General features: G+C 42.5%; 1 protein-coding gene across 4 annotated transcripts in view; it reads right to left on the minus strand.

Annotated features, from left to right (window-relative positions):
• Nucleotides 1–3063: 3063 nt before the first annotated feature.
• Nucleotides 3064–12424, minus strand: part of ZC3H12C (zinc finger CCCH-type containing 12C) — a 66214-nt gene continuing 56853 nt past the window's right edge. For all 4 annotated transcript variants that reach the window (XM_072953843.1, XM_072953841.1, XM_072953844.1 and 1 more), the window contains 2 exons: nucleotides 9933–10039; nucleotides 3064–9300 (listed from right to left, as the gene is read on the minus strand). In XM_072953843.1, the coding sequence (XP_072809944.1) occupies nucleotides 7904–9300; nucleotides 9933–10039 (1504 nt within the window). In that variant the 3' untranslated portion in view covers nucleotides 3064–7903. The remainder of the gene's footprint in view (nucleotides 9301–9932; nucleotides 10040–12424) is intronic.

The following is a 12424-nucleotide window of genomic DNA, read 5'->3' on the forward strand; positions in this document are numbered from 1 at the left end:
ATCTCTGCCTGTAGGATGGGTACAGGGGGACTGAGCCCCAGCTCAGCGCCCACCCGGGCTGATGGTTGCATGTACAGAGAAATACACTTTTAAAAAGATTACTTTAAAAATCTTAAAAGAAAACCTTTAAAATGTTGAAAGACTAAAAAAAATTCCTTATAAAAGACTTTAGACACCAATTGAGTATTATTAACTCAAAGCATCGAGGCTGAGGCACAAATGCCCTCAAGTACATGCCTTTATCTAACAAGAGGCCCCACTGCAGGTGTCTTGTTTCCAATAAATTCACCATTGTGGTCACTTTTTACAGCCTCCCCCAAGGTGTGAATTCTTTCTCTTTAGACAAAGGTACTGGGGGGGAGGGGGGTCAAAAACTTAAAACCGCTAGCTCTGGTCAACACTGTGGTCTGACCTCATGTTCTAGGTTTGCTGCCGGTGGTGACTAGGTTCTTTCCATCACAGAAAGAATTCAGAGACAGGACGTGGAGGTTAGGAAAATAAAGTGGGGATTTGTTAAGGGATGGATAGGACACTCTCAAGGGGAGAGCGGGCAGGCTGAGGGGAGCGGCTGCCCTGAGTTTTTTTGGCGAGTTGGTTACATAGGGTGTAAAAATGAACGAGCAGAATCTTCACTGGGGAGGGAAAGGTTTGGGGTTTGGGGTCTTGTTCTCGGATCTCCATCCCAGCTCCACCTTCCCAAAGGGAGGAGGGATTTTAGTCCTTATTTAGTCTGGGTCAGAAGTGTCATGGCATCAGAGCATGATGGGTACTTCTAATCTGCAAGGTAATTTTATTGAAACAAGGGCATAATAAGCAAAAGTTATATTCAGATACTGGAGCTTCCTGCTTTTTCCCACCTTTCTTTGTTGGCCTCCGGGCCACTGGTCACCACAAAATGTGTGACCGCTTTTCAGCCCAGAGGTTCCTGCTTTTCCTTCTCTGCCCAGGGGTCCCTGCTGTTTTCATGATGTAGGGTTTCCTGCATTTGGCCCCGTGTCCCTCCTTTTTGCCCAGTTCCTGCCATTGGGCCCGTGTCTCCCTTTCTCTGCTCATCTCTAGCTGTCTGCCTGCTGTAAGACACTCTCAGCTCACTCTCTCCCACCTAACGCTCATTTTGGGTATACTGAGTTCTCCGCCAACCACAGCTGAACATTACAATAATCATTTGCTGACAAGGCCCAAGTTACCTAAATGCATAAAACCCCAGTTTAATAGCTTAAGTGGGAAAGTACGGAATACCTGACAATGACAAATAGAAACTTTAGGGGAAAAAAATAACAAGAAAAGCAAGAGTCTGAAAAGCAATGAAGAGGGGAAAAATATCTGCTCCCTGAAATAAAAGTTTCTTACACACTGACACACGAGTGTGTTAAATCGTAAAGATCATGAGCTAATTTCAGAATTGTGACCGCATCTGAAATAGAGTATTTTTAATTCTTAGTCGGTCATAGAAGAAGGGAAGTGAACCTACCTGGGGCAGTGTGTCAGTAAGACCCTAAGTTTGATTCATACAAGGAGAGGTGCAGAACACCAGAAAGATCTGTACCACAGAGGCTCACAAGAGGGGATCTAGAAGCCTCAAGGCGAAGCCAGAAGTAGCTGAGGTTAATCATGAATAGAAACTTAATTAGAACCATAAGGTAGGACTAGCTGTCTTTTTTGGGGGGGCGATGGGCAGGGGAGGTTTATGGAGGTACCGGGGGTTGAACCCCTCTACCACAGAGCTGTGCACACCCACTCCCTCAAGACCAGTTGTCTTTGGCATTTAACTGCAATTTTCATATGAATTAATTACGGCTCCAACGCACGGGTGCTGAATGTGCGCTCATCCTGCAGAGGATGGATCACTAGCCTCCGGACGAGGCAGGCCGTGGACTAGAGAGGGATGCTTGCCTACGTGGCATCTGTGCTGCTGTGTGAGGTCAATTACTTCACGAAACAAAAACAAACCACCATAGGGAAAATGAGTTTTTTTAATGGTTTTTTTTTTCTCAGTGGCAGAATCACATAGCTGTTTTGATACGGATTTCCAGTAGGTCTAAAATACTGCTTTTTGGAGTTGAAAAAAAAGTTCCATTACAGAAACACAGAGAACAGACACGGGGTAAATGCATCACATCAGTTTATCAGATGGTTGTTCTAAACATACTCTTTGCCTTATTTTCCTATAAGAAAAGTTTGAAGGATCAGATGGGAAATTCTACTCTCAGCATACACCTACGGCTTGCAGGGAGAAAACCTAGAAGGAAAGGTTAAAGTCAGTAGCTGTCTCACTGGCAATGCTGCGTCCACGTCTCTGCGGAAGCGCGCGTGTTGGGGGTGCTCTGTGTTGGCTGGGACACTGCTAACTTCCCCAACCCCAAGGAAATCTAAAGCATATCCTTAAAAACAAACCATTGCTCTTCAGTGTCTTTTTCCCTTGAGGCAGAAGCTGCTTTAAGAAAGGGGTCAAAAGCTTCAATGAACAACAGTTTGTCTCTGCTGAGATATCTGGACAGAAAATAGGTAAATTTGGTACATGGTTTAAAATATGAAACTCTACAAATTTTATAAAGTGGAACATGCACAGATTTTTTTTTTTTTTTACTGCCAAATTGTCAAGTGGTCAGTTTAAATTGTTTTTAAATCTGAAAGACGAAGGACCTTAGGGAGAAAGTCATGGCTAACGTATCACAAAGTATTACTGTAAAAAGCAAACGGCAGGTTGACAGCGTAAAAAAAAAAAGTTAAGTCACCATCTAAAACTGTGAACAGTGTTAGAACCTAGAGTTATAGTCCAATCTTAAAAGAAAGCGTAAGTGGATGGTAACATTCAAAACTATTTTCTGTTCCTATGGTAATGATGTGATGTTACCACAATTTACAAAGCCCTGTGAATGAACGTGGTACACAGCATGTACTCCAAGGAATTTAAAATCACACATGATCACGTTCAGAACATCATTCACCAAGGACAGTCCTAAGGTGTTTAACATAATCTACACTAAAGGTTTGCAGAGAGCGAGCCGGGAGACACTGTTTTTTATAAAGAGAATCACAATACAGCAAGTGCATTCACTACGATTCCACTAGTCACAAGTTTTAATCTTACAGAATAAAGTTACAGTATGTGAACTTAACAATATCTTTGTCTTCTTTAAAACCATTTTTAAAGAAGGGCAGGTCTGTCATTTTGCAGAAGTCAAAAACCAGCAGAGAAATGTAACTGATAGATGCAGTCTTTAAAGTATTTTATGGCTAATTGTATGTTAATTCTCAAAAATTACAATGGAATTTTTGGTCCATGAGGCCCTTAAAAAAACAAAAGGTAGGTAAAGGATTCCCATTTATCAATAGAAAAATTCATGAAAAGATTTCGATATTTATTAAAACATCTTTTTACAGAATGCTTTTGGTGATTAAACACACGAAATCTCTCTAATAAATGTTTGTGGCCAGGCCAACAACATCAGTGAATTAAGATGCTTTAATATGACTGTCTTACAATCTTCTTTTGAAGGATACCAATAACATTTTCTTTGAAGGCCAACTGAACAATAATTATTATTTCTTATATTAACACATATCAGGATTTTCTGCTTAATATGCCTATTTCTCTCATTCTAGGGCAGGAATCAGCAAACTATGGCCCACGGGTAAAATAAAGGTTTATTGGCACACAGCCACACCCATTCATTTCCATATTTCCCGTGGCTGCTTTTCTGCTGGAAGGGCAGAGGTGAGTAGTTCACAGAGACCATGTGATTCTCAAAGCCTGAATTATTTACTGTCTGATCCTTTACAGAAAATGTCAACTCTGGCCCTAAGGGGCTTCCCAGACTGATCTAAAGTAATGCATCTGTTTCTCTACTTTGATTAGCACTCTGCTTTCTCTTACGCTAATGCATGTGCGCAGTACACGTTACACTTCATTTTATTTGTGGGTGCGTACCAAGGAGTCTGAGCATCCTAGCTGGGTTCCCATGTTGAATATATCTGGAACATAACCATTCTCTCTGGCCATAACCTGTTTGACTTCAGGTCACCCAGGAAGTCTCCAGGAGTTGGATGGCAATAAAATGGATGCGCCACACCTAACAGAATTGCTGGGCGACTGGACGTCCTATTTGATCTTGAATAAGGAAGTTGGATAGCAGAAAAGAATAACAAAAACCAAATATACCTCAGGGTAAATGCCATGAAGTCAGAGGAAAAACAGCTTGAGAGTTTTCAAAACATACACAGACATATCCAGAACCACCCTCCCACCTGTCACAGACTAACAACTACGACATAAAGTATATTTGTTTTATAAATATATTACTGTCTTATACATATAGATACATCCATAAAAGACATGTTAAATTATCTGTAGAATCAAAACTACTTTAAACGTTTTTTTGTGTGTGTTTTAAAATTTACATGTTCTATTAAAATTATCAAAATAATTCTTCAAAAATACCAGGAATAAAACCAGCAAAGAGTTGCTTTCCATTCAAGTGGTTCTAAATCTTATCATTGGTCATCCAGACACCAGACTTGGTCGTCCATAACTCAAAGAAACATAGTTCAATTAAGGAAAAGTTAGCTATCAAAAGCATAACACTCTCCCATTTTTAATACTTTATAACAAATATGTATGCATGTATGAATGTGTGTGTGTGTGTATATATATATATATATATACATATACATATATATATATAAACACGCTTTTTGGTTATATTACATATTCTCATAAATGAGTTTTCATAAAAACACAAAATTCAAGTTTCTACCAGTATCAAATATTTTATACCGGTGTGCATTTCTTTCAAATGTTTAGGTCAATGGCAAACTCTATCAGGATACACAGATTGTAAAAAGGAGAGTGAAAACTTATGTATCACGTGCAAGAAAGGAGGAAATACTAAGGGCCAGAATTTGGCCAGTTGGGTACCGCTCCCTCTGTACAAAGACACAGAGACAACACTCGGGGGAGTCACTGTGTAAAGGACAGTCGCTCTCCATTACTCTGGGACAGACTGTGCCAGTCTGAATCCTTCCTCTTCTCTCAGTGGACCACTTTGGGCAGTTTCTCCACTTACTAACACACCTCTTTGGGTTATCTGTTAGCAAGTCTGGTAAAAGATACGATTAAGGTGAAAGTTTTGGCTAAAATGAAGGTTTGGGATCCGCTATGGATTTAACTTAATGATGGACCCTTTCATTTATTGCTTTAGATCATTAAGAAATTGCAGTATCTAAAGTCAGCCAAACATCTCATTCGTCAGCTCTGAAAGCAAAACTGGTGCTTCAGAAAAACCAAAAAAAAAAAAAAAAAAAAAAAAAATCCAAAACAAAACAAAACAAAAAGGGGGTCAGGGGACAGACTGCCTCTTGACATAAGAAAACTGCAGTTTCCTAACTGGGTCACTTACACTGAGGAATTTCAGTGTGGCTGTTCAGAGCTACTCACTTCAGGACAGGTGGTGGCAAGCTCCACTGCTGTCCACGGTCTACACTCCAGGAAGCGGTGACACAGAGTTAGCTCAAGGCATTAGGAAGTCAAATTAAAGGCCGTGATGGCCATTTCACCCAAGATCTCATTTAAATGAATTTAATCAAGTTTGGCAGAATCTCCAAATAATTAAAATGCAGAAATTAAGAAAACGGAAGCAAAACCTACATGTATCATTTTAAAATGATTTCATACTTAAATTAAAAAAAAAAAAGCTTAGAATAAATATAACTGAAGTGAAAGGTACCTCACGTTTGTAACCCTATTTTTGGCACTGGGTTGGCCTCTACATTAAACTTGTTACAGAGAGTGACTGACAAAATCAGGAGAACGATTTCTCAAGTGAGCGGGGTGCTCCGGGGCCGCGCCTGGGTCTGGCGTGGGTGGCAGCGCCCGTGTCCCCTCCCGGCAGCGAGGGGCACCCCACCGCACAGACGGCAGCAGCCACTGCAGAGAACCCCACCTTCCTGAATTAGGTTTGCTGAACACGGTTCAGATTATTGGATATGTCAATATGCACAATGCCTTTTAGAAGCATTTACTGAAACCCAAATCCTACTGCATGCGACACACGGTGTCACACGAGTAGTGAAAATGTTGTCCTAGTCAAAGGTGCTTGGACGTTAATTTTCAGGCAGCATTTTACCTTTATTTTAAGTTCACGCTAGGTAAGTTTTAGGAGAATGAAAATGCCAATAAATTCACTGACTCTATTTTAATATATAAAACTAAGACAGACACTTTATTTACCTAAATTGTTACTTTTATTTTCTACCCTACTCTAGACTTCAATTTTGCCTTAAAATTTTGCATTTAAATAAGGGATAAAATGTTGCCCAAAAGTCTAATCGTAGTTACACGTTTTGTGTTTTAACTAGATCTACAAATCAAAATAGTCTTATAGTTAAAAAGATACAATTTGTATCAACAGTAAAAGGTATCTTCTGGTTCTTCAGGGCTTTACTTCCAGCTCTGGCATGTAAAGACCAGGATAACCGGACAAATAGGCAGACTGCAGAGTGTGTTACACTCAGCAACATTCACAAACTGGAGGCAGCGTGAAGTCGTGTCAGTGACACCGCCGTCTGCCACTCACCACATTGTCTACCTCCTAACCGACAGAAAGGAACCCACATCCAGCAAAACCCATGACTGTGAAACCAGAAATATCCTTTACTAATACTAGAACAGACTCTAGTCTGTATCTAAAAACTACACTATTTGTGGCAAGAGTCTGGCCTTAATGATATAACTGACCCCCCAAAAAACTACCTTCAGGAAAATGGAAAATATACAGTATCTTACAAAAATTTTAAGTTACCATTTACAACTCCTCCATCACCATTTCTATAGTGCAGTATCAATAAATGTTGCATATCCTCAACACGTAAAACCACCTCAGGCCAGCCTTGATAAATAGCAGGAAAGCTAAAGAGTATATTAAATATAAAAGTTGCATTGAGAATAATTAGATTCATTAAAAACAGGCAAGTACTGTGAAAGGGTTATTTTATCCAGTATTGTTGTGCCCCCAAACAAAAAGACAAACACATTAAAAATACAGGTTAATGGAAATCTAGGAATTCAATTCCAGGTCTACTGTCTAGAAGCACATCACAGCTGGATAACAAGCTCTAAACTGTAACAGTTACGGCTTTTGCCTTTTTTATAAAAAAAAAATGGAAACAAGTTTTTCCATTGATTGCATCTGCCTTCCTTTAAGTCAACCATATTAAACTAATTACTTAACACAAAATATCCAAACAAAAATAAAACAGTGAAAAGTGCCACATTTGCAAATTATTCTAATATATACTGTTACCCATTTCAACATAAACTGGTAACTTACATTTTGTTTAAAATATAAAGTCAGTGCTGTAGTATATCTTTGTTTCTATAAATAATGATTATAGCACAAAGAAGCCCACTTTCCCCAAATAAAAATAACTTAAAAAGCTGTAAAAGATTCCAATTAAGCTCGGCTTGAAAAAATAGTTTGCTAGGTCTAGTCAAATGTTCAACATTCTGAAGGTATTGGAATTGCTTGCAATTGATAGACAAAACACCAAGTTAATAAAACATGAAACAAGGATTAAAAAGTGCTGCATATAAACCCCTGATGCACCAAAGATTAATATCAAAGATCACAGACACATCTAATAAATCAAACTGGAAAAACTTCCAGCCAAGGAAATATAGCTTTAAAAAGGAAAGGTTAAAAAAAAGTTTGAATGTAAAGCAATCCCGTGATACTTCCACTATGTGGGGCTGTACATACAGATTCCATGATACAGTATTTCACATAAATGGATACTATATAACCTCCTTGCCGAGAAGGAGATCACATGTGCTATTGTAGCAAACCTCCCTCAGCATTTGAGCTGAACAGAAAACCACTAAAACACCACGAAGATGCATCATCTCTCAGTAACCCAGCTGGGATTTCTCCACCAAAATGGCTGCAGCCAGCTGCTGGGCGTCGGTCACGTGAGGGTTCCTTTTCATGACAATTCTCACAAGGTCGGGCGGGAAGATGTTGCACAGGTTGATGTAAACCTTCTCTCGGCTGTCCTGGTACCTCGGGGGGTCCGGCGGCACGGCGCAGTACGGGAGCCGCCAGGCCGGCTCCTGCGGCTCGGGGAGGCTCTGGAAGGTGCACTGCTCGTAACACGGCTGCGCGGGGTTATCCGGCAGCGAGTAGGTCTGCCGGTAGCCGTAGGCGTCCGGCCCGTAACCCGGCCTGTCCCAGCCTCCCAGCCCTTCCTGCCGCGAGTAAGGCTTCCGCTGCCTGGAGGGAGAGCTGTCGTACAGCCGAGAGTCGGAGATGCTGTCTACTCTCGTGGCCACCAAGGAGCGCCCGAGGTGCGGGGCCTTGGCGCGAGGCGCGCCGGGGGGAGACGGGTAGTCGCCGGGGCAGCTGGACCGCGCGCCCACGGCCGGGTGCTGCAGGGGCACCGCCAGATGCGGGAGAGGCGGCTTGTGATGGTACTTTGGCTCTTCGAGACTGTAACTCTGCACTCTGGTTAAGGGGTCGTGGAAGTTCTGCAGGAACGGCTGGGCGTTAAGGCGGCTGTGAGGGGGCATGTGCTGACACTTCAAGTTCTCCTCCAGCTGGGGGTCCGGAGAGCTGACGTAGGACTGGTCGTTGTACCCCGCGTACGAGTCGCTGCTCCCGCAGCTCATGCTCCCTTCACTGCTGCAGTCAGAGGCCACCGAGCTCACCCTGTGCTCTGTGTCTAAGGAGAAGCGCCTCTCGGGACTTCGCGGGCCTGAGATGCTCAGAGCTGAATATGCGTTCAACATGGAGTAATACCCAACGTCAACAGGCGAGTCACATTTTGGATACTGTTCATAAGGCATTGGCGTTCCATGAGTTTTGGTTGCCATCATCATTGGAGGATATTGTCCCTGTGGTCTTTGATCCTGAGGTGGGAAGTGAACTCCAGATGGAAGGCCATTGCTTAGAGACGTAGTGCTTTGGGGTTTTGCGGGCGAAGCGGCCGGGATGCTCACCAGGGAGGGGACGGACCTGGTCTCCAGTTTGTTTTTGGTGGGAAGCTTCTCCTCTAGGTCTTGGTAGCCCTGAGTCCTGATGCTTGGGTCCGACTGCCTCTTTGGAGCACCTCGCTTGGCATCGGAAGTGCTGTCGGCCTTGGTGCTGCAGGGGACGCTGTTGCTTTTCACCAGCCCTCCTTCACTGGCCGTCTTGGCTGCTGTGTTTCTGGACATGGCACGAAGTTCATCAGCCACTGACCGCTGGGGCTGGCTGCCCCTTTCGGGGTGATAATACTTGCACTTGTGTCCGTAGGTACACTTCTTCCCTAGGAAGAGGAAGACCAGTTAGGCAAAGGACTGTCCTGCTGGAGCCCAAGCATCAGTTTGGCACTACTCTCTTAAATTGGGGAAGAAACAAAGGTGGCCGGGCTCCGAGCTACCCTGAGCCTTGCTTTGGAGAAACGCCATGCTGCAGTCCCCCCACGTCAGTGCTCCCAAGGGCAGCTGGAAAGTCGGCTGGATGAGCCACGACCGCCTCCAGAGCTTCTGCTTAATACCCCTTCACACCCGTGTCCCCAGCTCCTACCTGCCCCTTCTCTTCCTGTACGACTTTGTAATCAGGCAGGACGTTCTGTTCTGAAGAGCACAACGAACCGCCTTAATGTGACAAAACCATGCTACTCTGATGTGCGTCCGGATGTAAGAAGGCCACATTTTTATCTATCTGAAAACTAACTTCGTGCCAAATTAACTGACTCTTTTGGAACCATGTTTTAATTCAGGGAAATGCATTTGCATGGAACCCAACTCGGTAAAAACAGTTTTTCATGCCTAAGATGTTTTCTTAGATTTCATCACAATCAAAAGAACCACATACTATGCCATCCAAAATTTTAAGTGTTTATTTTTAATACTCAAAGTTTAACAACATACTGTATTAAATACTCATAAAGGTTACCATATGGACAAGGCTGCTTTTTGTGCTCAGGAACAATAGGTTTCTTCCTCAGAAAATTGTCCAGGCTCGGGCCGTGTCTCCCAAGGGGGTCATCGGGGGGCATGAACCTGTCGGGGACATAACACAACATTATCTCTAAGGAGCAGGTGGGTAATTTAATTCTGAAGACGGAGTGTGAAGATTATTCACCCGAAGGTATTTTTTGGAAATTTTAATCCATGTATTTTAATTCAACATTTATGGCATATTAAAAAAAAAAGTACAGGTTTTCTTCATGAAAACAAAATTCAAATGTTTCAAGCTGAATTTATATTTGTCTTAATTCAAGTAAGTGTTGAGTCTAGCATGTTCCAGTTAGTTCTTCCTTCCTCTCAGTCTTGGGATTTTGTAAGGACTGCAGAGAATGACCACGGTGACGTCTTAGGAGAGCCTGATAAACACTAAGCCCAGGAAGCAGCAGGTGGGGCGGCAGCAGGAGAGGCTGAGGGAGAGAAGGGAGCGGCGGGAGGGCTGAAGGGAAGGTGGAACTACCTGAACACCTGCTACGCGTCAGACGCCTCACACATACCACTTCATCGCATCGTAATGGTAACCCCTGGACGTGTTAGTTCCCCTTTACAGAGGAACACACTTTTCTAATCGAGGCTTAGATGAATGAAGTATTTTTTTAATCTATGGCATCGTCAAGATTCAATTCTGTCTAACTCCTCTTCCATTCTTTTCTCACCGTAGTCAGGTACTTCTCAGTTGACACAGAAAAAATCTGAAGGAAATAAACTTATTATTTTGTCTGGAGTGTCTAACAGAAGCAAGAATTCATGGCATGAATATTGTCAAGAACTTATGATTGAAGAGTTTTACTACTAAGCTATGTCACTGTGTGAACATGAAATGAACGAAGTGTTTACCCACAAAATGGGAATAATGCATGAACTCTTAAGGGAGTGTCAACATGCCTGAAATAACACTTAGCAACTATGATGCTTAATATTAGGAAAACAATGTGGTAACATTAAACGTTTAACAGCAGAAAACAAAATCACTCAATCCCACAATCTTAATACAATTATTTTCCACTTGTGTGTTGCATGGTCATTTTTCTGTATGCACACAAACACAATTTTAATTTTATGCTTTGTCTTTTTAACATGAATATTTCCCATGTTTCTCAATAGCTTTCATAATCATAATTCTAAATAGCTGAGTAATATTCCACCAGGAGATGTATCGCAATTTAATAGCTTTCTTTGTTGTACCTTTACTTGCCTTTGAATCCTTGCACCTTGAAGTTCTAAATATACAGAAATGAACATATCTGGCCCTCCTCTTTTCCTTATTATATATTCCAAGAAATGAGATTACTGGCTTGAGAGGCTATTTTTAAGACTTCTGCTGATCCAGGCCAAACTATCAGTTTATATTTTTAACAACATAAGGCATATGCACAAATGTTTTTTAATTCTGTGAATTAAGTGGGTGAAAAAATATACTCTTTGTAGATTTAGTTTTCATTTTTGATTATCAGGAGGTGAGCTTTTCCCACGTACTGGTAAATACAGTGACCCCTGGACAACATGGTTCTGCACGGTGCAGGTGCACAATGGATACTTGGGTTTTTTCCCCAGTAAACACAGACCACAGGGCTGGCACCGCGTGTGTGTAGGGCCGGCTACCAGGCTACACGCAGATCTTTGACTGTGCAGGGGTGGGGGAGTTGGCACCCCTACACCCCATGTTAGTCAAGGATCAACTGTATACTTATTTCTCAGGAGACCCGCTTGCACATGTCATTTGTCCATTTTATTGACTTAATCATGACTAGAGTCTTACATTGCTATAATATTAAAAAAAAAATCAAAAGATAAATGAACTTGTATATAAAACAGAAACAGACGCACAGACGTAGGAAACAAATTTATGGTTCCCGGGGGGGAGGGGGTGGGAAGAGATAACCTGGGAGTTTGAGATCTGCAGATACTGACTGGTATATATAAAATAAATAAACACGTTTATGCTGTAGAGCACAGGGAACTATACTCGATATCTTATAGTAGCTCACGGTGAAAAAGAATATGAAAATGAACATATGTGTGTTCATGTATGACTGAAGCATTATGCTGTACACCAGAAACTGACATAGCATTGTACACTGACTGCACCTCAATAAAAAGAAACCGTATATTTAAGTACGCTGTCACTGCTCTAGGCAGACACTGAAAGGCGGCGTTCTGGCGGTCAGAACGTTCTCCATCTGCATCCTCTGAGGGTGGCCGGTGTCCCTCGGTCAGCTGCTGTGGGTCACTCACGCAGCCGCAGGAGACAGGGAGTGGAGGGCGGCCTGTGCCTCACACGGGGCCTCCGGAGGCCTGAATGCAGTTTCCTGACTCCCACTGAGGGTGAGGGGGGTCAGTGGTTGGAGGAAACCTGTCTTAGGGCTGGTCAGTGGCAGGGAAAGGGCTTCTGTAGCAGCCACCAGGGGCGGTTAAACTTGC

This window comes from Vicugna pacos, chromosome 33 (assembly GCF_048564905.1).
Source record: "Vicugna pacos chromosome 33, VicPac4, whole genome shotgun sequence".
Classification (NCBI taxonomy): Eukaryota; Metazoa; Chordata; class Mammalia; order Artiodactyla; family Camelidae; genus Vicugna; species Vicugna pacos.